This window comes from Cinclus cinclus, chromosome Z, assembly GCF_963662255.1.
Source record: "Cinclus cinclus chromosome Z, bCinCin1.1, whole genome shotgun sequence".
Taxonomy (NCBI): domain Eukaryota; kingdom Metazoa; phylum Chordata; class Aves; order Passeriformes; family Cinclidae; genus Cinclus; species Cinclus cinclus.
The window spans coordinates 60,717,930-60,743,395 of NC_085084.1; the positions used below are offsets into that span (position 1 = coordinate 60,717,930).

Genomic DNA, 25,466 nt, shown 5'->3' on the forward strand with positions numbered 1-25,466 from the left:
AGTGATAAAATAATTCTGTACTGGAACGGAAAATTAAGCTACTTTGTGTTTGATGTGAAATGTAAATAAGATGTTTTCTACATGAAAAAAATTAAATCTAATAAGTGAAAATGATATGTATAAATCAATTAACACTTCCAGAAATAAGCTGGCATCTGGCCTCATTTGGGATTCAGGTTTTTACAAACTCTTGCTAGGATTATGATAAATCTTTGTACTGCAGCATTTGATTTATGTAGTGAAGAAACACAAAAATGTCACATGTAAACACCACTGTAAACATCACTGCAGAATTTTCTGTCATGGCATTACACTGTATGCACACCCCCAAAAGAGCATTCAGTATTTAATACTCAACACATCTAGCAATTATTTACCTATTTCTTGTTCATATCTTGAATTAATACTTGGCAGTGTCCCGATGAATATATTTAAAGGTTTTCTTATTACTGAATATATTTAATATCTGAAAAATTATGTAAATATCTATATTTGTGATCTTCTTTATAACATAGCAAGTTATAGCAATATAACTTAGCAATAACATAATTTCATCATGGAATGGAGGAAATGAATTGCCTTTTCTGTTTGAGTATAGCTAGCATTATTTTGTGCTGAATCCTACCCTACTGTTTGTACTAAAAAGGGGATCTGTACCTTAGCCTGAAGTCCTACTCCAAACTGCCCTCTTGTGTGCAACCTTCTTTGACTCAATAGCAGAGCATCCCAGGAATACAAGGAACAGACTTTTAAATCCTAAGGTTTTGGAATTACCAGTCTAAAGTACAGATGCTTGGAACCCTACATATTCATCAAGTTCTGCAACATAAACTTGGAAAACGAAAATGTTTAAGAATTTGACGGACTGGGTACGTTGCCTAGCCTAAATTGGACCTTTGGTGTGGATGATGCAACCCTGCTGTTTTTCATTTAAACACACTGTTGTATGATATAATTATGGTGCATGTCAAGTACACTTACTTGCATTTGTAACAAAAAAAAATTTCATTTTCTCTTGAACACAGATGTTAATGGCATTAGGATTAAACAAGAGATTGAGACAAAAATCACATGGTATTCTTTATTTAAAAGTGTGCAAAAGATTCCTTAAATAAAAAGTGTTTGTCTTAAAAATAAAAGTTTGGAGGTAGAACAATAGTTCAAGTTCTTTTTTCTCCTCCAGGTTTTATTATAAAAGTACTTTTACTTAAAAAAACCTTCCTTTTTTAGAAAAAGGTAAAAACATGATATGTACTTTAGGCCTTACTGCATTAAATTTGAAAAGACTTGGAAGAGGTACCTTGATTAAAAACCCCTACCAGTGAGAAAGATAGTCACTCAGTCAACAACTTTTATTGACTGAACACTGGTATGGCTTTGGCCCTGAAGCACTCGCCCAGCTTGTCCTGCAGGTCTTGCAGTGGTAGAGCCAGAAGAATGAAGCACAGTTCGAGGATATTTAGCAGCAGTGGCTTGTGATATGGTTTGCTGAAAAGGAATCAGACACACCAAAACGCTTAATGGCACAAAAAATCCACATTAAAATAGCTCTAGGTGAGCTGTAGTTTTAAAAGAAAGACCTGCAATCCAGCAAACTGAAATACACTTACCAAGAAGGAAAAAAATGCATGGTCATTTAACAGAAAGAGTAAGTTTTTTCCCTTTCTTATCTGTAACGCATTTTTAGAATACAAAGTGCTAACTTCCAGTTAACTAAGTATCTTGAGCTTTTATCACCACGATCTTATTTCAAAGTTGGTTTATTTTTCTACTGCACTGCTCATAATTCTCCCCTGTAGTGCTAATTTAATCATGCCAACTTTCCTTTTGAAGTATTTGCTATGAGGCAGTCTCTAAAAGATTTTTGAAAATAAAAGGTTTGCAATTTTATCAAGAATTAATTTTCTGCCCATAAAACTAGCCACCAGTCTAATAAACAGTAGTCATTCTGCTTTTAATCCAGTTAAATTATTTTCCCTCTCAAATTAAGACAAGACAAATACTTGATTTAGATTTTCACTTGCAGAATTGGTATACAGAATATATCTCTAGGGCTGCCACATTTATTACATTAAAGTCAGTTTTTGTTACAGCAGTTCAGGTGCTTTCCTTGTCACACTAGTCACATAATATGAATCCAGAAATTGTTCTTAATGAAATAATTACCGCATTGAATCTCTAAACTCCCAAGAACATTCAATTTAAGTATTAATTCTGCTTAGGAGCCCAAATTCTTGAAAGCTATATATAGCAAACCACACAGCTGTGAGTCGTGGCAGGAAATGGGGACCTTTTCTGCTTTTGGCACTGCCACACTGGTGAGGGGACTGGGGTGCTTGGGAGGAGACAGAGCCAGGACAGGTGACCCAAACTGACCAAAGGGATATTCCAGACCATGTGGCACCAAACTCAGTGTATAAAGTGGGGGAAAGAAGCAGGAAAGAGGGGGACATTTGTGGAGATGTCATTTGTCTTCCCAAGTAACCAAGTCAGCTGGGGATGGTGGGGCCTGGCTCTCCTGGAGCTGGCTGAACACCTGCCTGCCCATGGGAAGCACTGAATTAATTCCTTGGGTTGTTTTGCTTGTGTGCACAGCCTTTGCTTTCCCTATTAAACTGTCCCATGAGTTCTCCAGCTTTCACCCTTCTGATTCTCTCCTTGATCTCTCTGGTGAGGGAGTGAGTGAGTGGCTGTGGGTGGCTTGGCTGCTGCCTGGGGTTAAACCACTACATCTCCTCACCAGCACCTTCTACACAAAGGTGGTAAGTACCGTTTTCAACAGGTCTCAAGTCTGAGTTTTGTCTAATACAAGGTAATTTTTTTCACAAGGTAATTTTTCTTCAGACTATTACCAGATATGTTGTAATAAAAATACTTTGAAAAGCATAATCCAATTTACCTGAGTGACTGGATGATGTTTCTCAACAATGACTGAACTCATGGGTGGAGAAACTCCCATCACTGTTAAACTCCCAGCAGCTCTGGATTTTTGTCCCATATCAGCTCGGCCTGTGATTCGAGCAGTGATTGTTCTTCCTGCTTTCTGTTGTGCAGATGTTATTACTTTTGCCATGGGCTATAAATAAATTAAATATTAATTGGTAGAAAATTCTAAACGTAGTATTTACAGTGCTCTAGTGTTTTTTCTGCTCAATTTTATCTGCCACATGCCTAAATGGAATGTGATATTGCAGGTAACCCAGTTACATTACACAGGACTGAATCTGCTCCATCTGGCTGCAACCAGAATTACTCAATTTCTTCCACTTGTGAGATAGCATTTCAAGCAAATGACTTTTGACCTGAGAGAAGAATAATTTGACAAAAATCAAGCAGCATGGATAGTTTAGCTTTGCTTCCTGATTGCATATTTGAGTGACAGCTTAAGGTACTTCCATCACTGTGGAAATCTTGCCTAGCAATGACAGAGCAGATAATAAAAAAACTCTCATGCATACAATAATGCATCTTTCTCTGACAGCTGATAGCAAACTGTATCAAAAGCAGAAAAGAAAGGAGGGCAGTTTAGCACGAAGCACAGCAAAGGGAATGAGGAAGAAACTTCAAAGAGCAGGATAACTTTAGCATGTTACCAGCTTTTGAGATGATGTCACACCAGATACAGATGTTGTGCTAGTGACGATTACCGGAGAATCAGAATCTAGTCTGGTCTCAGGAGTGCTTGCATGAGCCAGGTGGCTAGAAAACTGAAATGAAACCAGAGTTTACACAGAATGAGTATTACCTTCTAGAAAATAAGGTTTTACTCCTTAGATAGTCTGGTTTTTTTACTATCCCAATTACCCTTTTAATTGTAAAGTCTTTGCAGATATTTTATCTCTGGTGTTACTGCTTATTGTCTAATTTAAAATTATTTGTCTGTAAATTGTAGAAATGGTGTGAATGACATTTGTCACCATTAGAACGAAAAGTCAGGAGAGAGGCACGCACATCATCTCTGTTCTAACCTACTCTCTAGCATGATAATGTTTTATAGTGGCAAGTTTTCAGGATGACTCAAGGGCAGGTCCAAAACAACCACTCTACTAGATGATGATCTGGCTGAGTTGATATGACAGGACAATAAGCTGAGTTCCCTCAATGTCTGTATGTGTTACCCCCTTAAAAACGAAGTCTGAAGTCAAGCCAGCTTTTCATCCTTCCACATGTGCAGGTTTCCTTTTTCCTTTTTTCCTTCCTGGGCTCTCTTCAAAAAAGCCCCTATCAAAGAATTTATTTTTTGTCACTAGGAAATACAATTCTGTTCCAGCCACATGCTTACCATGTTTTCCATTTGAAGAACAGATGCTGGTGGAGGTGGTGGTGAGGTTTGATTGTATTGTGAAGGAGGTGGCCTTCCTGCACCAGTGGTAGCATTATCATTTCTCCTGCTTCCTATATCTATTATTAGAAACACAAAGTAATGGGATAAGCACATAATCTAGCTAACCCTAAGGGATGGGGATATGGAGAAGGAGAAGTTACAACAAAAATATTAGTATTTCTTTGTGATTTCTGTAAAATCCAATTAAAGCGAGCAGACTGTTCTTTACAGAGGTAGGTACACATATGTAAAGAAACATTCCTGTATTTTATCTTCTTTTGGGATGCTTGTAAATGCTTTTCAAGGGGCTTGTTTCTTTCTAATGCCTCAACATCCCCATGACATGTCAACTACTTGTAGTTCAAAGAACTGAGGTTCTTTCTACTGCTTGCCAAAACTAAAACCAGTGTGCAAGAGGTACTCTTATCCTGAGAGACAAAATCCAGTTCAGGTAGGAAAGCAAAAAGGTCATACTAGACTTCTGTGAGGGCACAAAATCCTAAAGGGGGCTTACTGACAATAAAAGCAAATGTTATCATCAGCAGCAGCATCTCATCCCCACATATAATTGCTGCACAGTGGCCTCATCCTGGCTGTAGGGACAATCTACAGGCACCCTATAGCTCTCATCTCCCCTCACTGGCAAGCACAAACTTGAACAAAAACCATCTAGGATACTTTTATCTCCCAGTGAAGACACTGGGGATGCCAGATCTACAAACATAAGCCCAGTCTTTTCCAAACAGTTCCAGCCTTTTCTTTTTAGAATACACACTTTTTTTAAAAGGAAGGAGAGGTATTCTCATTTACTCTCCTATTTCTGAGAAGCTGATGCTAGCAGGAGTTCCAGGATGAGAGAAATTTGCTCATTCCAGGAACTAGAGTGACACCATGTGGTAGTTGTGTTTGGCTTTTTTTATTAGCTGAAATCAGCAGGAAAAATAAAATGAAGGTGCTTCAAATCTGTGCAATGCTTGTAGACATCAAGAGTAAAAGAATGCCAGAATATGAATTTTGTACAAATCTATGTGTGTGTACACTCATTACACTTAAGCAGAGACAGGACCAATGCAGAGTTATAGACCAGTCAGATCTGATCTATGTTACTGAAGAAAAACAGTGTTAGGATTTTTATAAGCAAAAAGTTGAGTTCCTGTAGCTTCAGTGTTCCTTTAAATACATAAAGAGGTTAAAATAATCTTAATATACTACTAATTATAAAAATGTCAGCAAACTAGGCAGATAACTTTAACACCATCAACACTGACACTATTATTAAGCCATTAAGACTGTGATACATACACACTATTAATAAATACATTATGATATATATGTATTTTCCCTGTAAATTGTGTGTATATTAAAATAAACTAATAATAAATTTGCAAAGGGATAAAATTCTGTTTTTTATATCCAGTGACAGTAGGTGGCACTGCAGTGCTCATAAAAATTTGTAATTGCTGACTGATTCTGGCACATGGGTTTTGATGTTCACAGATTAACAGACTAACAGAAACAAATCACAATCATCTCCTCTGATGTTTGCAGTCCTCCAGTGTCCTGATCACTGTTCTATCTGATTAAGAATGAAGATGAACAGTTGTTCAACCATAATAAATAATTATGTAACCAACTTCATTAAAACCACCATCTGGCTGTAAGAAAAAGATAGCATGGCTGGGGCAGGGGAGAAGGTGGTACCAGAGGTGGTGGAAACTGATGACCTGCTTGGGACCAGGACAACAGAGTCTGTGAGATGTTATGAAGCCTGATTAGAAAGCATAATAGTGAACACACAAAAAAATGAGTTATGGGTAGCCTAACATCTAGCATAACAAAGGTGTTTTTAGGTGTTGTGCTGGTATGGAGTATCAGTTCCAGCTTCTCAGTAAAAATCAAGCAAAATCTTTGGTCCATGAAACTCAAGTTAGTCACAACTATTCTAGAGCTCAGTTTTCTTAATTTCCTTACTACTTATTCTCATTTTCATATGTCTACAGAAACAATGCTTTCACACCAGTCATTTACCTCAGGGAGACCTGTTGTCTGTTGCATGTTTTTTTTTTAAAACAACAAACAAACAAATAAAAGAAAATGCTTCAAGATAGAATAATTCTATGAAATGAAAAAATAAAGTATTGGGAAATGCCCTGTAATTTTATTCCCAAACTCAATATCTTCAAGAAGTCATTAATTCTTAACCTTCTACAAATACTGATCTTAAATTTTTACCAGCACATAGCTACTACATTTAGCTTATATCATATTAATTCCTAAGCAACTACACAAATAGAACTTATATTTAACAGGATTAGACTGCTGCTCAAGTAAGTATCCTCTTACATCATCTTCAGGTTTTTATCTCCTCTTCCTATCTACCTTTTTTGGTGAAGTATTTCCCTAAAGTAGTTCAGAAATTTCTGTGTAAGGTTGTTAAATTCAGCAAGTGAAGTTACTTGTCTAAGACTATTAACCAGTACAGGTGGGTGTTGAGCCACATGTCTAGCTGTGGCACTCCTGCCAGCACAGCTATTTTCTCTTTAATGTAGGTTGTTGCACCAGCACAATTATGTTCCTACTGCTATGGATTGCCTCACTCTGAGGGAGTGACTTCATTACATCTGTAAGCATGTGCAGCTCTTTCCTGTGTAGCTGCACAGGTTTCACAGGTATGCTGCTGATAAAAGTAGACTGGTGTTTCCTGTTCTGGCACAGATTTAAAACTAAATACAGAACCTGAGAGATTTGCTTGCCCTTTTTACATTCAAAAGCAAGATTAAGAAAGAATCAGAGCTGTCTGGGAAAAGCTGATTCACTGCATACTGAGATTCCAGAGTATAAAGGAATTTTCAGGATTTTGTCTTCACTGCTCCATAACCTGGTGTTTTATCAAGTTTGCCACCTCTGACTTCCTGTTCTGCCTTCAGCTGCAGGTTAGCAGTCACCCAACAATGTGGGATGAAAAGAACATGTTCCTCCTTTCAGCTACAGCAGTAGGAAATCCATCATCAGAGTATTTCTCAACATATTCAACAGGACATTTTAAAGCAATAAAAGTTTAATAAACTCTGTATAGCCAAAAATTCACAAATCACAAAAAGAAAAAGAATTCTTCCATTAAAACAAACAAAAAATCCCAAACAGATCCAACCAAAATGCCCACACACTACCAGATTAAACCTGCTATTCATACTAACCAGGATCTGGCCTACTATCCTTGCTTTGAAACATGGTCATTGCTTCCAGATTCAAAGCACATACACCACGCATAAAGGCTTTCTTCATGGTGTCTTCATACTGATCTCGTTCACTATGCAGTCGCAGAATCTCAGCTTTTGTCTGTTCCAAAGTAGCAGTTAACTATAAAACAGAATGAGGAAACAGCTCGCTCTTACTTCTGAATGCCAACTACAAACATATTCATCAATTATCTTTAAAAATAATATACTATATTTACAAAGATAGAGGTTTTCACTTGAAAATGAGATGAACAGCTCATTGTAGTTTCTTTGTAGTACAGCACAATATTAATACAATATTAATAATAGAGCATATCAAGGACAAGACTACTCAAAAGGACGATCAGACTCTACCTAAGCAGAAATATATCTTGTAAGCCTTTGTCTTTTAGAAGTTGGCATGTGGCACAACCCAGATCTCTGCAGAAACATGGGTTCATTCAACAGAAGAGCAAGTGTTCTCAGACAATTATTTAAGTATAAGGGTAAATTTTCATCACCAGTCTCTCTTCTCTAGGCACTGTAAAAACCAAAAAATGCTGAGAAAAGAGCAAGTTTCTACTTATGGTTTTTGGGCTGTTAAGACACATTTGGTAAGCCTGTTCTTAAAATTCTAGGTTTAATTTCTTGCTGAAATACAAAGCTCTTAAACAGTTGTATTTTTAAAAGCTGATTACCTAGTATGCACCAATGCACAGGTTGACAATTTTACTTTAAGCTCTGAAAATTCTTTAACAAGTTTAATTGGCAAGCTAAAGAAAAATCAAACTTAATTTTAGCCTTTAACAGAGTAGCTACTACAGAAAAAAATTGTACTCATCATGATCATTCAAAGTAAAAATGCTCTTCTATTTCCATTGCTTTCTTCATTAAGACCACAAAATGTATAGCCCATACTAATAGGATGCTGTTAGAAAACAAATGCCATTCCCACTGGTAGGCAAACAGACTTGCATTGTTTCAGGAAAACCTAATTTAATTCATCTGTGCATGCAAATTGGCAACATTTTATATCGGATGCAGGGAAAAAAAGTCATGTCTAAAAACACAGCAGAGATCTTAGATCCATTCAGATCTTCTTGCATATTTGGGAGCTCTGTCCTGCTGGAAAATACTCATGTTTGTTAGGTTTGCTGAGAAAGAGATACTTTGGAAGGACAGGGATTGGGAGTCAAGGAGTAAAAGAAGGAAAAAAAATACTTTACCTCGGCAATTTTGGCTTCAAAATCATTGGTGAGCTGAACACAGATATCTTCTGCCCTTAACTGACAGGCTCTTGCTACTTTTTCTTTCCATCTTTCTTCACTAACAGAACGCCACGCTGCCCACACTTTCTTCATCAAAGCTGTCTGGAAATGTTTATCTGCCATTCTAATTGCATATTCCTTAGGAAGTAAATACAAGCACATCATACAGAAGTTCAGGGTTGATTAAGTCTGATACTCCATTGTTTTACAGCGTGTAAGACAAATCACAGTAGGAACCCCTTAACTGAGTTACAGGTCCTGCAGTGAAGTGTTACACAAGCAGCGTCAGCAGCTCGGTGTTGTCTCTGCACATGTGCCATGGCACATTACTGTCCCCACCAGAAGAAAACACATTTGTGAACTCCTTGTGTTGTGTGTTGTGAACATATGACAGTGGTCTTACTCCTTGTTTAATGACATTCAAACAACAACCTTACATACATGGTGTACAGAGACGCGTGAAGCCATTTGTTGGATATGTGGCACATTTGGATTCACTGCAGGAATCATATAAAACCTGAAGTCACAAAGATTGCAGATAGCATAAGCCACTTACCTTTTGAATAAATTTAGACTTCAGGATTGTTTAAAAACTAGTTTAAAATAACTCTACTGTTCTACTCTATTTCAAAATGTCAGCAGACAACAGTTTTTTTCTCATTTCAGAGAGTATTCTGACAGCAACATTCCTTTTTGAACTCATCTTTTCAAACTCTTATTTGACACTGTCAAACACATCAAAATAGAAACACCGTAATTTCTTCAAACTGTAACAGGAACTGCAGCAGCTCTGACTCAAATTTTGAGCTCAGAGGTTTAATTTGCATTGCATTTTGATTTTATGCACATACCTCTTGTTTGGCTTTAACATGCTGAATCCGCCACAGCGTAAACTTTCTCATCAACTCTACTCTCTCCTTTTGCTTTTGTAATGCTTGGGTCAAGTTGGTAATTACCTGCAAAAATATTTATTAACAGTATTTCAACTGCTATGATCACTGTCAGATCAAAGAAAATGTACTATATGTCTCAGCTATTTTTCACTTAAAGCACTTGCTTTTAACATGTCTTCTACTGAAACTTCCCCTTACTCTGATCAAATAAGAAACAATAATCAGAGTTCAAATCGGAATTAGAATTCCTCGGGCTTCGACACTCAGACTGCGGCACTTCCATTGTGTTGTTTTAGGAGAAGTTCAACTGAATTGTTATTTATTTCCTCCTACATTTGGTGGTTTCCGAGCTACTTTCTTATAATTAAATGTTACTGTAGAATAACATCAGAAGAACCTCTTATTTCAAAGAGAATTTTGGTGAATCAAATTTTAGAAGTTCGTTTCACTTGTCTGAAAGGAATAAACAAGCTAAGTCATTGCAATGAACCAGAAAAATATTATTAAGAATTGTTACTCTCTTTAGAAGTTCTCATGAAAGATATTATACAGGATAATAGCAATTAAAACATTTGAGAGGCAAGATGTCATACTGGAAAGAGATTGCTGGTAAAAGTCCCAAGTTCCAATCTCTGAATTTAATGACTATATATAAACAGCTGAGGTTCCCCAATTAAAAATTAAGCCAGCTGTGATGCAAATTTGGCAGACCAAATCTGAATACCACTCCATATTTCTGCCCAACTTCTTAAGCTAGCTTCTGCCATCAGCCACATATGAGCAACTCCAATGGTCAACAGGGACTATCTTGGGACTTTGGAGAATAATGTAAAGTTATTTAAACTACTGCATAAATACTGTTGAGAACAACATTTTGTGATAATACATGCTAGCATCTGTTAACGTTATATTGCATTTGTTACAAGTAATAATCACTGAACATGCATCAATGAAAAGAATGATACCTAAATTTAAAATAGAAAGTAAATGAAACATTAATTACTTTTGTTGAAAAAGTGTCATAAAAATAAATTTTCAATGCTGTATCCTAAAGTCTTAGCCTAAGTATACTTTTGTTAATTAGCATATTTCTGCAAATAGAAAGCATTTGAGATTAACAATGTGAAATAAGAATCTACAATACTTGTAATACTTCTGAGGTTGATGGACCTTGGTTTATGCCCATATCAGGATATAGCAGTTTTCATAACTATGGAGTGATATATGGAAGCATGGAAGCACTGCCACCTTCCACTCAGGTGATAGCAATAGTAATTTTCTATTCAAATTATTTTTTTACTTAGAAACAGAACTATAAAATTGGCTGAAGAAATTATTTCTTTGGCAGCAGAAAACAAAATAGAGCTTTCAAGGTATCATTGAGAATTATGGCATATTAATATGACTGACATACAATTATATCCAGCAGAATTAGTTCTTTGAAAGACGTAAACTGAAATAACCATGCACATAGGTACTAGTTTACATTGTACACGACTAATCCTGTTATTGTAATGTTAAATTATTTATATTTGCTTGGTCTGTAAGATTAGACAGTTTTCCAAATGGACACAGAACATCTTCTTCATTCATATTTTAACTCCTGCAATGTATGTTTTTGAAAATGTAAGTAAGAATTAGGAACCCAGACTCCATTAAGTGTTCTCAAGTACTAGGTTAAATGCTCAGGGTAGCAGTAAGAAGACTCAATTATGTTATGCAACTGCAAAACTGTCAAGATTTTATATCCATGTTCACAGTTCTAGTTAATTTTGAAGTTGTTTACACTGCTGACAAAAGGAAATTTTAACCCAGAGACTCCAAATGTTCAATCTTAAGTATATGTACAAATGTAGAATTTCTAAGAATCCTAAAATAGAAGCTCTGCAACACTTATGAGAATGCTGCCCATTTAAAATTGAGGAAAACCAGTCTAATAATTGAAAATGTAGAGGTTTTTAAAGTGTAACAACTAATAGCCTGTGTGATCTTCATGAAATAAATAAGAAACAAGAGCAGACTCTGGATTTAAGAAGCAAACAATGCAAAGTATGCACGTATATGTTTGCATTGTTAGTATAGACAGCCCTTTTAGCAACAATAATTATTTTGCTACTACATAGTCTGAATGTATTATTTACTTCTCTATGTTACTTGCTTCAAAAAAGATGTTCAAAGAGATGGACCAAAAAATTTAGCATGGAAATTTTTAAACAGAGAGGAACTATTAAAATATGAAATTGAGTTATTACCTCATCTTTCCTGCTAATAGAGATTTCATAAGTATGAAGTAACTCCTTCAGGTTTTCCACCTCATTCTGCAATTGTTTCACTTGTGCAGCATGTTTCTCTTTCTCTTTTTTCATTTGAAGCTCGTGATGTTGAACCAAATTAAGTTTCCAATTTTTCAGTTCAGTCAGAATATTTGTCTGAAAAGTTAAAAGGATGATAGTAACGCAGTGAGTCAGAACTGCTCCCTCCTCTCCATTATTTTAATCTTAAAACACTTAGCAATTAAGGATACATGAATATTTACAGTGATAACTTCATTACACAGGCTGTGTACAGCTGTAAGTATTACCAGACACAATGAACTATTGAATCGTGATATCTGAACATCCATAATGGAGACAGTTATTCCAAAGTTTTGGAAACAAGATATTCCATGCTACATATGCTTATGTACAATATGCAACAACAAGAAACACTATTCTCCCAGCAATCACACAACTTCTCCTGTACTCTCACTACAATACAATGATAACTGTGAATGAATGATAACTGTGAATGATTTTCAAGGATTACATACAATATAAATACCTTAAGACTTCCACTCCAAAGATCAAGTATATTTTCTATTTGAGCGACTTTTTCATCTGGTGAAGTTAATTCGATCACTGTGGTTTTGATGACTTCTCTTGGACCATGTGTGGACCCCTGAGAAGAAGTTGCTTCTGAATGAGCAGGTTGTTCCATAACAGCCTGCTTCACTGATGCTGAGACTGAAAATGAAACAAAAGAATAAGGACTGACACTCTGGAAAGGCTAACTGGTCCATATTATGGATGGAAGTCAGAAGATTGGCATTGGTAAAATGGAAATAAAATATTTATAGCATCAGAAATCTCCTTTCCCCACATAAGAAACCTCCTCTTCCCACATAAGAAAAACTAATCCAATTCTAATACATGCTTCCTGGACACACACATTTAAAACTGACAATCCTATTGTAACATCAGTAAATTCAGAAGTACTGCTCCATTAAAATACAGTATCTTAATATAAGTTCGTTTGAAAGAGAATGATCACAGCAAGCACCAAAAATACAGACAGAAATATCTCTTAAGTAAAGGCTTCTTGACAATTAACATCTCAGGCCAGCAATCTACTAACTTTTGCCTTTTTCCTCAATGAGCCTGTAAGCACCTGAGGTCTGTGATGTTCCTTTACAAATTCACAAAATAGCCTGAGGATATATTTCCATGTTAATATGTACCTGCATCCATTCTTCTTAAAGCTTTAAGTTTGTTCATCTAATTAGAGTTCAAGCAATTTGAGAAATGAAGTATCTACCATGAATTTATATAATGCCTTACACAATAAATCCTCACTTTCAGGAGTCTGGCTAGGTACTACTGTAATAAAAGTTAATCCCTGCCCAAAAGCTAGTTTGCATGCATTTGAGCTGAGAATAAAATTAATATTTAAGCAAACTTGGGAAGTAAAATAAATATTGTTTTGTATTTAGTCATTTCTTACAGAAAATTTGTTATTTGAGTTGACAACTGAATAAAAGAAAATTAGAAAGAAGAGTTATATAGCAGATTCCCGATAATAACAACAAATACAGCAGCTTTAAAAAAAATAGTCTTTTTTTTTTCATAAATAGAGGAAATCAGCAACATTTTAGTCTTCACTTCTGAAAACAAATATTATGTGATAGGTACAATTTTTTGGTTCAACCTAGAAGAGATAAGCTTGTCTGTCACAAAGCAGTACCTTCAGTGGACACTAGAAAAATGTGTTTCTAATTTATTTAAGGCAGAACCCTGATGGTTGATATTCTTTTACAGTTATTTTTACTGTTAGGTCCCCTCTCTTAAGGAAATGAGAAGAACTGTCTGCTGATACTTCTTGCCACAAAACTACTACATCCATACTCCAAAACAAAAAGGAAATAAGGAAGAACTGTGAAACAGAGGCAGTTACACCTGCTTTTTGGTATTTCCTCAAGCTAATACACAACCATACATCACAAAATTAACACTAGCTTGAGCTACAGGAGTAGCCACCTAACACATCACTCCAATTGACTGAAGGCCCTACCGAATACAGAAGCAAAAAAACAAAGAGATTATTCTCCATCACAGAGTATATTAAAATCAGGCTGTAGCTTTTTGTCACTGTTTCTCTTGATAATGACAGAAGTATTGCTAAGGTAGTGGCAGAATTTGAATACTTGTTGCTTGTGAAAATCTCCAAAATACATGCCAGACAGATGATCCAGATTACTTGAAACACACCTAATTTCTGTGATGAAGAATCTGGCTGGCATCAGACAATAAAACTACCTAACACTGTTACCATTGTCAAATATTTGCAGTTCTGTCCCTCACCACATTTCCCCATTCCTGTATGCCACTCCTTCCTTCAGCTGTGACATGAAATGCATGAAGCCTTATTTTTATTTTTGTACTTCTACTTGATCAGATTATGAAGATATCCAACCCACACAGCACAGTTTGTAAGATACCTTCAAACAAAAAAAAAAACAAAACAAAACAAAAAAAAAAAAAAAAACCACAACACAAAAAACCCACAAAAACCAAAACAAAACCCCAAAAAACCCCAATAGAACAAAATGAAGCCAATCAAAACAGGATATTAAAAGAGACTGACAACTGCCATAGCCTGAAAATCACAGTATTACTAGTTCATCACTCCATTCACCTTAATTCTGCCTACGAACAGATTATCCTAACATAGCTTTCATTTCTCTCATTTAACATAGGATGTATTGTATCTCCACTGAATCCACCAAGTCTGTTACATGTTTATAACATATTTTATGAAATTCATCTTGGCCTTCCAACACTGCCATAATTTTCTACTTGTACACATATTAATTTAATTCTTATTTCTAAGGCTCTCCTTCTGTCACCTGTATTCCTTCCATAGAATTATATTATGTCATTCAGTTACAGTGTGTTAAGGTATCAATGATATTGGAACCATCTGGATAATGTAAGTATAGTATTGTACTTTATTAAATAGTACACACACACACTTACTGCAACAAATCTCTAGACAGAGATAATGAAATTAACTGTTTATCCAGATGTCTGTTACTACTGTTGGGTTTTTCTGTGTCGTTCTGGTACCTGACTTTTTCTGCTTTTATTAAGTAAATAAGCGCTGACAGACTGTTCTCACACATGATATGCTATTAGTGGCCCAAGCTGAGCACAGCAATTTGCTAAAATGTTCTAAGAAGTCTAATGGATATATACTGAGTACTGGTAGGCCTGAAGAAAAGGAATTTTTCCACTCTTTGGAAAATGAGTCATCATTGCACATCTCTGCAAGAAATAATTCACTGCTTCAGTCTTAGTAGTTTTCAAATTTAATCAACTAAACTGGTAACAAGAACAGGAAATTAAGTTTTATGTTTCAAAGTTTAAAAACATTTGGACACTGAACTGAACTGAATACTACAACATGGTTTATTCCAATTTTCTTATTTGACTGAAACCTGCTAGGGAAGATACTATATATACCTAAATTTTCTGCAAGAAATAAAGACTACCAGTAATCAGACTTCTACCATCATAATGGTAGCATCCAGACCAAAGAATACTTCATAACCAGAACTTCATTTCAGACAGCATGGGTCTGAACCCACTGTGGATTCCCCAAGAGGTCACAGCCCCTCTCAGACATCTCCCTGCTCCAGTGTGGGTCTCCTCCATGGGCAGCAGGTGGATCCCTGCACTCCCATTGACCTCCACGGTCTGCAGGGAAGTCCCAGCTCCAGTGCCTGGAGCACCCCCTGCCCCAGCTTTTCCACTGACCTTGGTGTGTACAGAGCTGTTCCTTGTACATATTCTCACTCTATTCTTCTGTGGTCACAATTACAGATGTGCAAAACTTCTTTTTCTTCTTAAATCTCTTATCACAGAGGTGTTACCACCATTTCAAATTGGCTCGGCCTTGGCCAGCTGCACTCCCATCCTTTGGAGTTGCCAGGGACTGTCTCTGTTGGACACAGAGGAAGCTTCTGGCAGCTTCTCACAGAAGCTATCCCTGTAGCACCCACACTACTAAAGTTTGGCCATGCAAGCCAAATACATCCCAGAAAAACAATTTAAAGTAAGAGTATAACCCATTTGAAAGAGTTAAAGAGACACAGGAGACTGGGTGACTGGCTACAATTTTCTCTTCAGACAAATATGATAGAAAGTAAAGTATACAGTCATGTAACAAAAAAGCCCCAAGAGTCTAGTGCTTTGATTCTGATATTCTCAGCAGAATGTCACAAACATTCCCTTACAAAATAATATTCCACTCAAACTGGGAGACAAAACTCTAAGCCTACAGTGCACTGAAGACAATACCAAAATTAGAATTTACTCCATAATATAGTTCCACATACCTGGATTTGAAATTTTCTACTGCTCTTTTAAGAAAACCAACTCAAGCTGAGAAACAATTCCAGAAGCTGTCATTAACTAGTCTACAAATCAAGTAGACAAATCAATTTGCAAATGTACTTGAATCCTGGCAATCCACTACTCATAATGAGACTGACAAACAATGGAAAAACATTCAGAGGAGGTAAGCACTCTGCTCATGTAGCTCTGGGAAGAATACAGGGAGTGACCACACATGTTTTAATGAAAGCTGAAGTTATCACAGCACAGGAAGATGCTCTGAGTGGCCTTTGTTTTTCATAAAAGGTTGCACCAGTTCAGTGGATCAACTGCTTGTGCAAATGGCCTTAGTTAACTGAGAACTCCAAAGGCATTTCTGTGCTAGCCAGACAAACATGGCTTGAGCCAGTATAGCATAAAAACTAAGCAACCAGCAAAATGAACTTTCAAAATAGCAATGGACTTGAGCCGGCTTTAACCCACACAGACTCTTGCAGAACTGGGAACAGCTTGTGTCATGATAATTCACATACAGAGACTGGCAACAGGAGTCACAGCTGCATTGCGATCTGTGCACTGCAGACATTCTGCTCATGCTCTAACTGCTCATGTAAGTCCTGGTGTATCCTGGGAGTGGTGCCATGAGGTCAAAGTGAGAGCAGAAGGTAGGCAGGACATGATGGACAGAAGGGTTAAAGGTTATTATGCAGCTGACATCACTACCACTTGCTATCTCCTGCAGCCTTAATCCTTCCATACAGATTGTCTAGCAGTTGCTTCAGAACCTAAAAACTTAAAGAAATAGCATTGACCAAACTTCCAAGTTGGAAGGTATAAATATGTCACTAGGTACTCTAAACAGTAGACATAAAGCCATCCACAAAGGTTTCAAAAGAGAAGACAGAAAGGTAGCTATATATTTTTATAATTAAATAGAATGATAAAGAAGTTAAAGTTAGATTTTCCTGATTATGTTTAACTTCCTAGAAAAAAAATAATGGAGGTATGATTGTTTACTATTTCTTCTGAAGCAAAATTAACAGCAAAGCAAAATTCTCAACCTAAATGCTAGTGACAGAAACAAACAACATGATCGAAAAATATCCATGTTATTAATGCATCACAAGATGCTATGTCTAAATACCTAAGCAATAAAATAAAACTAGAATAACAGGATTGAACTAAAATGGCAAGAATGACATTCATGTAGTGTAGTGACATGATCAGTCATCACACAAAGCCTTTTTAAGGTAATCCTCCCTTCCAAATAATCATTGTTTCAATATGCATTTCTCTATCACAGCAGTACAATCTTGAACAAAAAACAGCTGTGACCCATCAAATTTCAAATGAAGTATACTCTAAGTAAGGGTATCCCTTTTTCTGTTATTACACCGACCATCTTTAAACATTTGCACCACAAAACACAAAGAATTGTCAGCACATCAACACTGTCATCTGAAAGAGATGCCAGAGCAGAACCCTTAAGGGAATATGCCTCCCTATATTTCTTATTGTGCAAAAAGCAAATGTACTACAAATGAGGTAAATATATTTTTCAAACTGAAGCTATTTAAAAATGTAAGTCATAAAAGTTGCGTCATTGTTCTTGTAAGCTCAACACATAGCCTTGGGCATAATACCTGGAATTTTATGGTGACTGGCATCATCTGTTACCCCTGAAATTCTGTCAGGTGCTCTCTGTTCTGGGGCAGGTTCTGGCAACTTTGAGACACACTGTTCAAACTTCGGAGTCACTACAGTATAACGAAACAGCTCTTCATATTCATCCTGTTGCAAAGTAGTGACAAAGAATTATAAAACTACAATTACATTTTTAAAAATCAGGCGTATGTTAAAAGAAGTGAGAATTATTTTCTACAATTTTGAGAGGCTTCTTTTTTATTATTATAAACAGTGAAAACTACGAGAATTTCCTTTAAAGCTGCAAAAGTGAGCTGTTTTCCTAGAGTGACTATAACTTAACTTTCTCTTGTTTAATGTTCACATTCCTTCTGATTACAACTATATGCACTGTAATAGCTGCACAGAAAGACTCTGCCAGATGTCAGCATGGGATACTATAATAGGCATCTAAAATAAGAACTAGAAAAAAACGTCAGTCCCAGATCACGTAAATTATTAATTGACCATTATTATTTCTAATCACTACCACTGGTGCTTCAAAGAAAAACACGTATTTTTATAGCCATGACAAAGATGCTACTGAACACAGTCACACTTCATATTCTGTAACATTATAATTTCTTTGGTGGAAGTTGTAAAGCCAATCATCAAAAGAGATTTGATTACCCACAATTTTGTTTAGAGTGGGAATAATAATTCTCACCTGATATTATTTATTTTTAAAATTACTCAGGTATATGGAATGTGTATGTATAACTTGGTAAGAAACTTTCCTGTTAAGAAGCTACAAACCCATCTAACTGGTATGTGGCATTATGCTGTGCACCGAAGTAAGCCAATTAATATTTTTTTGAGACGTCATAATGAAACAGATTTTCAGGATGAAGGTATTTAGTGTTCATTGCGAAACTTGAAACATCAATGTATTATAGCTTAAACATACAATCTAGTAATTAATTAAACAAGTTTCAGTACCAGTTACATACTAAAACCAATCAAATCTACAAATTAAAGATTTGGAAAACAATGCCTGTTGGAAAATACTAAATCAGGCCACTAGCAGTTATTTTTTCTTCACTTATTATTATCACATTAGTTCTGTTCAGTATCCTAATGAGGTCAAACCTCAGAAACCAAGTGTGAATTCAAAAATTATTTCCTCTTCAACCTGGGGGAAGTTAGAGTGAAAACAATCAATGAAAGGTACCAATTACATGCAGCATGTTTTTGAATCTAACAACAGAAAAGGATAACACTTCAAAACTCTCAATGTAACTTCTATATTTTTGTGTGTTTTAACTAATTAGAGAATTTAAGAAGCTAGGTTTGGTACATTTTATCTGAATTCTAGTTTCCATTTAAATGCCCATTTCCCATCTTCTAATCTACCATGTTCAAAGTAAAAGCCTAAATAAATGGATACAAAGCTATAGAATTACAAATACATGATCTACTTTTCGGATAAGTAAGTGTCACATTCCATGTAAAAAGTATAGTTAGCTGTAAATCAACAAATTACCAATTTTTCCAACAACATGTTCCTAAATGCATACAGTTTACATTTTATAAGGTATGAAATGAAGAAAACAGCTATCTTCAGATCTGTTTCTTAACCAGGAGCTACATGGAACCATATAAAACTCCCTGTAGCAAAATTTCAGCTGAGTAAAAACCCCAATATTAGCCTCAACTAATATAAATTCAATGATTTTGCAAAAGATGTTAGATCACACCTCTGTCTTCTTCTAAGAGATCATGTAACCAAATAGCCACTTAAAGCTAATTCTTCCCCACAAACAAGTTGGTTCTCAGACAGAGCTGTTCCAGCTGCTTCCATGATTATCTCAGTCACTTCAAAGGACCTAGCAGGTTAGATGTCAGATGCAAGTAGGTGTCTCATGTTGAGTCACTCCATTTACTCAATATCAAACTATCTGTCCTACTATAGACATGTCTAGCATTAAAAATACATGTATCAAGTTATGGTAGGAAATTTCTTTCAAGTTCTAACTCTTTTTATTAAGACTCAAAGAATCCATTCTGAAAAGGAATATGCACGCTTACGCGCCAACAGAAAGTGTCAATAGACAGCATCCAGTGACAAATCTGGAAATAAATGTTTATAAATTACAATATTACAACACTGTTGAAATGAACTTGAAAGGCAAATATTAAAGAAAGTACAGTTTCCAAGTTGTAACCAGAAACTTACACACACAAAAAAAATCCTGGAGATAGCAAAAGGGATATGTGTGGAAACATTGAGTGATTAAGTGTATTACCTCAATCTGAAATACTCCATAGCAAGTATGCTGCAACTGGAATACGACATTGACCAGTACATTTAAAATAAAACCATTAAAATAAAATTAACAATATCTTTGGTTTACTATATTGGTTCTGATTTAAACAAAATTTTCAAGCTCTTTTGTCAATTGCAAACGATTCTGTTCATGTATAAAACTAGAGAAATATAGTTCTATGACATGAAGGTCAGTGGAGTTTTGACTGTTTAATGCCTTGGTTTTTTAGAAGTAAATGCAGTGATACAATGAACAAAAAATCAGATGCTTTTTGATATTTTTTTCTATTCTTTAAGCAAAAATTTACACATACTGCTAAGGATGGTAGTCAAGGTTACCATACAATATGACAAAAAGAGAATGAATAGGTAAAGTCTCACATAACCCATTATAAATAGTGGAAATTCTCTAAGAGTGGGTCCTTTTGTAAGGAAAAATTAATAATCTGGTCTCTATTTAAAAGCAACACATTATCAAAAAGCCCCAACCAAACAAAACAGAACAGACCTTCCAAAATTATCTAAATGGAGTAGAGTACCTCCCTGTCAACATTCCTATTGACCAGCTGTGACCTCAAAGGTCTTCTTTTTCAACAGTAAGAAACTTCTACAAGGGGTAGCTTTGGGCTTCTTTAGTTCAGAGAAAGGGAGGCTGAGATGTGACCTCTTTGTTCTGTACAGCTTCCTGAGCAGGGGAAGTGAGAGCAGATGTCCATCTCTTCTCCCTGAGACCCAGTGATGGAATGAGTGGGAATGGTTCAAAATTGTGTCAGGGAGGATCAGATTTGACATTAGGAAGCATTTCTTTACTGAGAGGGCAATCAAACACCAGAAAGGGCTTCCCTAGTGAGAATGGTGGATGCTATGAGCTTGTCACTGTTTAAGAGACATTTGGACAATGGCTTCTAACAACATGCTTTAACCTTTCGTCAGCCACAAAATAGTCAGGCAGTTTGGCCAATGATATAGGTCACTTCCAATTGGAACTACTGTTGTCTAGATACATTCTCATTGACAAAACAGTTCCTCATTACTATAAGTTTATCATTCTCTACAAGGTGGCCTTAGAGCCTCTGATAATCAACCACGTCATAAAAGAAAATTCTGGTCCTTCAAAATTTGTAGCTTGATGGTTTTATCTTGTTCTCTGACTACAAAAAGCACTGGAAACACAGATGTATTACTATTCCTAAACAAAGATTATGAAAACTTCTCCATAATATACAAATACAAATAGAGAAGTACACAAGCTGCAGAAATTATTTGCCTCTTAAAATGTTGTTTAAAAGGTATAAGTCAATCCAAAAGGTAAAAAAAATAAAGAAGAAAACCCTTTAATGAAGGAGTGCTGCTGCTGTATATGCCCATTTCACCAGGTGACAAACGTGGAGATGCACTTCTACAGGGCCACTAGCAAAACATGTTATTGTCAAAACTATCCTGGTTTGGACTGTATCCTAACAAAGGAAAAAAAAAATATAATCTACTACTCAAATAGGAATAACCAATTAATAAATGATGAAAATCTGCTGCTTTCAAAAGAATGGTACGAGACTTTATCCAGCATCATTGCATCCTCTTGAACGAATGATGAGTACAGAAAAGGAAACCCTCCAGTATTATACTTACAGCACTTCCTGATGTATTTGATGCAGAAATTTAAAAAAACCCAAAAAACAACCCCAATCTTTTCCTTTCTGTGACTAACTTGGCCATAATACTACTCCAAGGGAAATAGATCAATTTTAAAAGAATTCAGTTTTTATAACATCATGGGGGAAGCCTAAAATATAGTTACTTTTCATCTTTTAAAAATAATGGGTTTCTATGCTGTGTCAAATTCTGTCTTTTTGATAAGATTCAACACAAAGACTAACACCAGGAAAAAAAGACAATTACCTATTTTACTTGCAGCTGATCAAACTCTACAGTTTAGATAAGAATTTTTAGATAAATTTCATGTGAAATGCACAGAAGGGGAATCCAATTGAATGCATTTCAGTACCATTTTTTTGCGGTCTACTTTCTTTTCACTAATGTTTTTATTATTTTTCTGTGTATGTAAAATATGAAAAAGATGCACATTTAGTTAGATTTCCTTGTAGTGATCCTTTGCCAAATAAAATGTCATGACAGTAAATCAAATTATATTGCTTCTGTCCTACCTGAGGATCTGAAGAAACAGAACTGTCCTGAACAAAGTCTTTTGGCAAAACTGGACTTGTGCTTCTCTCCTCATCTGATGACATTGTGCACAAAGTCTATAAAACAGTAGAAGCTGAATGTCATTTTTCAGTTTCAGTATGTAAACATATTTACCAACGTTTTCCCCAGAAACAGATTCTGTTGTAAAAACTGGACCAATGCCTATTCTATACACTAAACTGAATAGTCTCACTATATAATGCTAGGCTGGAAACTGTCTGATCCACACCATACTCAAAATCATGGAAATACTTTCACTAACTTATAAGAAAACGAGGAAAGACCCGAAAACAACAATGTCAGTTGCTGCAGTTACAAACACTCCTGTGTCAATCTCTAATTCTTATTCACACTGTATCATTTTTGAGTTTACCATCCTGTTTCAGTACAAAATTCCTTCAGGGAAACATAAGAATGAATAAGGTACACTGCACCCATCCACTACATGACCTCAAACACAGACCAAGACAAGACAGTGCCCTGAACACTCCTGTTCAACACCCTCAAGCTTACTGGTCAATATCAGTTTCCCATCACTTTTTTGAGTTACAGGCCCAGGAAGATGAACAGATATGGAAGGACAAGTAATACCTTAGGTTCAATAAATATCAATCATTCCGGCAATTCCTTAGCATGATAGTGAGGGATTCTTTGAATATTTAGGAAGTGGGTGATGTTGAAGAACTGTTAAGAAGCTTGAAGAAGACCCTGTGAAAAACATATGCATATTTTCATTTACTACAGCCTTGAATAGGTCCTTCAGTGAAGAGCTGAAGCTCTTGTGGTAAGATTTGACACAATAAAGGGAAAAGGACTCTAAAGGATTTGGCAAGGGAGGGAAAGATGAAAGAAATTACAAAATAAGGGGAAACTGAGTATAAAGCAAAGTGAATTTTTTAATGAATAAATGGCAGACTGCATGATGCACATGAAGGACAATCAGACACATGGAGCATGGAGTTGACAGGAGAGAAGGCACACCACAGTAAATGACCAAAGAAACTGGCTGACTGTACAATATAGCAAACAACTTGCAAGGAAAATTTATTTTTAGAGAGATCTTTACAACTGTCAATTATAATACTCTGCTTTTTAAACAGATACATTTTCTGACAGAAATGTTAATTTTAAATTGCTAGTTGTACTGTCATAAAACTGGCAGGAACATCCTACTTAAACACCACCAGTGTTTCTCAAACCCTCACACAGCCCTCTCTCTATATATAGGAATACAGATAGCAGTTAATTATCCTTTTGCCCTTTGAGCTATTCTAAACACTGATTCTTCCCATACCACAAAAGCTCTCTCTGCAATGGATATTTTTATACCTTTCAGAATGGCAAGCTCATTTCTGTGCCAATGATGGATGTTTAACAAATGGTATAAAGACAATTTCAGATGCTGAGATTTCCTGTAGCTCAAGGTTCAAAAGACATGATTATCATTTTCTTACTTCCTGCTGAGCCCTCATACACCAATCACGTTTTTGAAGTACAGAAAATGGAGTCTAGTGAAGGTTTACCTCATACTTTTTTATTCCTGTATATCTGTGTGTAGATGACAGAAGAAATACTACCTTTTTCAGCTCCGCCTTTTTCATTGCCTCCTGGTCAGATAATTTTCTTCTTTCCTCTCTCACATGAATTAATCCTTACATATACACCCTTGGTTTAGCCTCTCTACATAATCAAACAGCTCTACACTAGCACTTTACCTTCTTTCAGATGATAAATTATTTCAATACCAAAAATTACTACTGCAATCCTAAAAAGTCAACTTCAATTTCATATCTTTCCTACAAAGTTTCTCAAATTGTGCATCCTGACTACTCTCAAAGCCCTGGATCTATTCAAGAATGTGCATGCATTAGTGAAGATCACAAAGAACAAACTATCCAGCTCTAGCAGGAATTGTATGTGCATTTGCAGCCAGAAGTTAGAAATATTGTTATATCTTCCCTTCTCAGTACACTTCAAAAAAACTATACTGTTGATTTTTCTGAGAAACAGGAGTTTCATGTGAACACAGACAAGTCCGAGGAATAACTTAAGATCACTGTCCTGACTTCTCTTTTTAGTTCTCTAAGATCATGCCCCTGATATTGCAATCTAGAGGATCTAGCTCCCTACTTATCACTGAAACTACTCTCTGTCTTCCAAAACTCAAAAGGCTCCTTCCATCACAAGTGACAAACCAAAGTGACCTTAGTCACTCCTCATACGGCTTCCTCTCAAAGCCTTTCACCATCTTCACTGCCCTCCTTTGGATGCTCTCAAATAGGAGAATGTCTTTCTCATATTGTGGCACCCAGAAGTGCCCCCAGCACTCAAGGTGAGGCTGCTCCAGCTCAGAGCAGAGCAGGACAATCCCATCCCTTGCCTGGCCTGGTGCTCCACCAGAACACACGTGGCCCTGCTGGCTGCCAGGGCACTGCTGACTCATGTTCAACTTGCCATTGACCAGGACCCACCAGACCACTTCAGTGGGGCTGCTCTCCAGCCTCTCATTTTCCAGTTTGTTCATACCTCCAGGGCTGCCCTGTCCCAGGTGGCTTTTCTGCCTTTGAGGAAATCAACAGCCCTACCCAATCTAAGATTGTAAACAAACTTATTTAGTATACCTTTAGGACCTGCATCCAAATCAATTAGGAAGACGTTGAAAAGCACCAGGCCTAAGAGGGAGCCCTGTGGAACCCCCCAGTAGTGACAGGTCCCCAGTCTGATATCACCTTATTCACCATAACCCTTTGTGCACAACCTGTGAGCCACTTGCTCACCTATCATGTGATGTGTTTATCCAGCTGTGTGCTGGACATTTTGTCCAGAAGGATCCTGTGAGAGACAGTATTAAAAGCTTTACTGAAATTCAAGAAGATCATATCAATTGGCTTCCCTTGGTCAAGCAGGTGGGTCACCTTGTCATAAAAGGGAATTAAGTTTCTCAGGCAGGACCTTCATA

At 36.3% G+C, this 25,466-nt stretch overlaps 1 protein-coding gene across 1 annotated transcript; it reads right to left on the reverse strand.

Moving 5' to 3' along the window:
* Window positions 1-1,189: 1,189 nt before the first annotated feature.
* POC5 (POC5 centriolar protein) lies at window positions 1,190-22,551 on the reverse strand. The gene is made up of 12 exons (XM_062513251.1): window positions 22,468-22,551; window positions 20,059-20,106; window positions 17,997-18,144; window positions 12,524-12,705; window positions 11,956-12,132; window positions 9,662-9,766; window positions 8,769-8,948; window positions 7,522-7,684; window positions 4,283-4,401; window positions 3,594-3,707; window positions 2,900-3,076; window positions 1,190-1,488 (listed from the first exon to the last, which is right to left on the reverse strand). The coding sequence occupies exons 1-12, from the start codon at window positions 22,549-22,551 to the stop codon at window positions 1,339-1,341; spliced, it is 1,647 nt and encodes a 548-aa protein (XP_062369235.1). The 3' UTR covers window positions 1,190-1,338.
* Window positions 22,552-25,466: the final 2,915 nt, after the last annotated feature.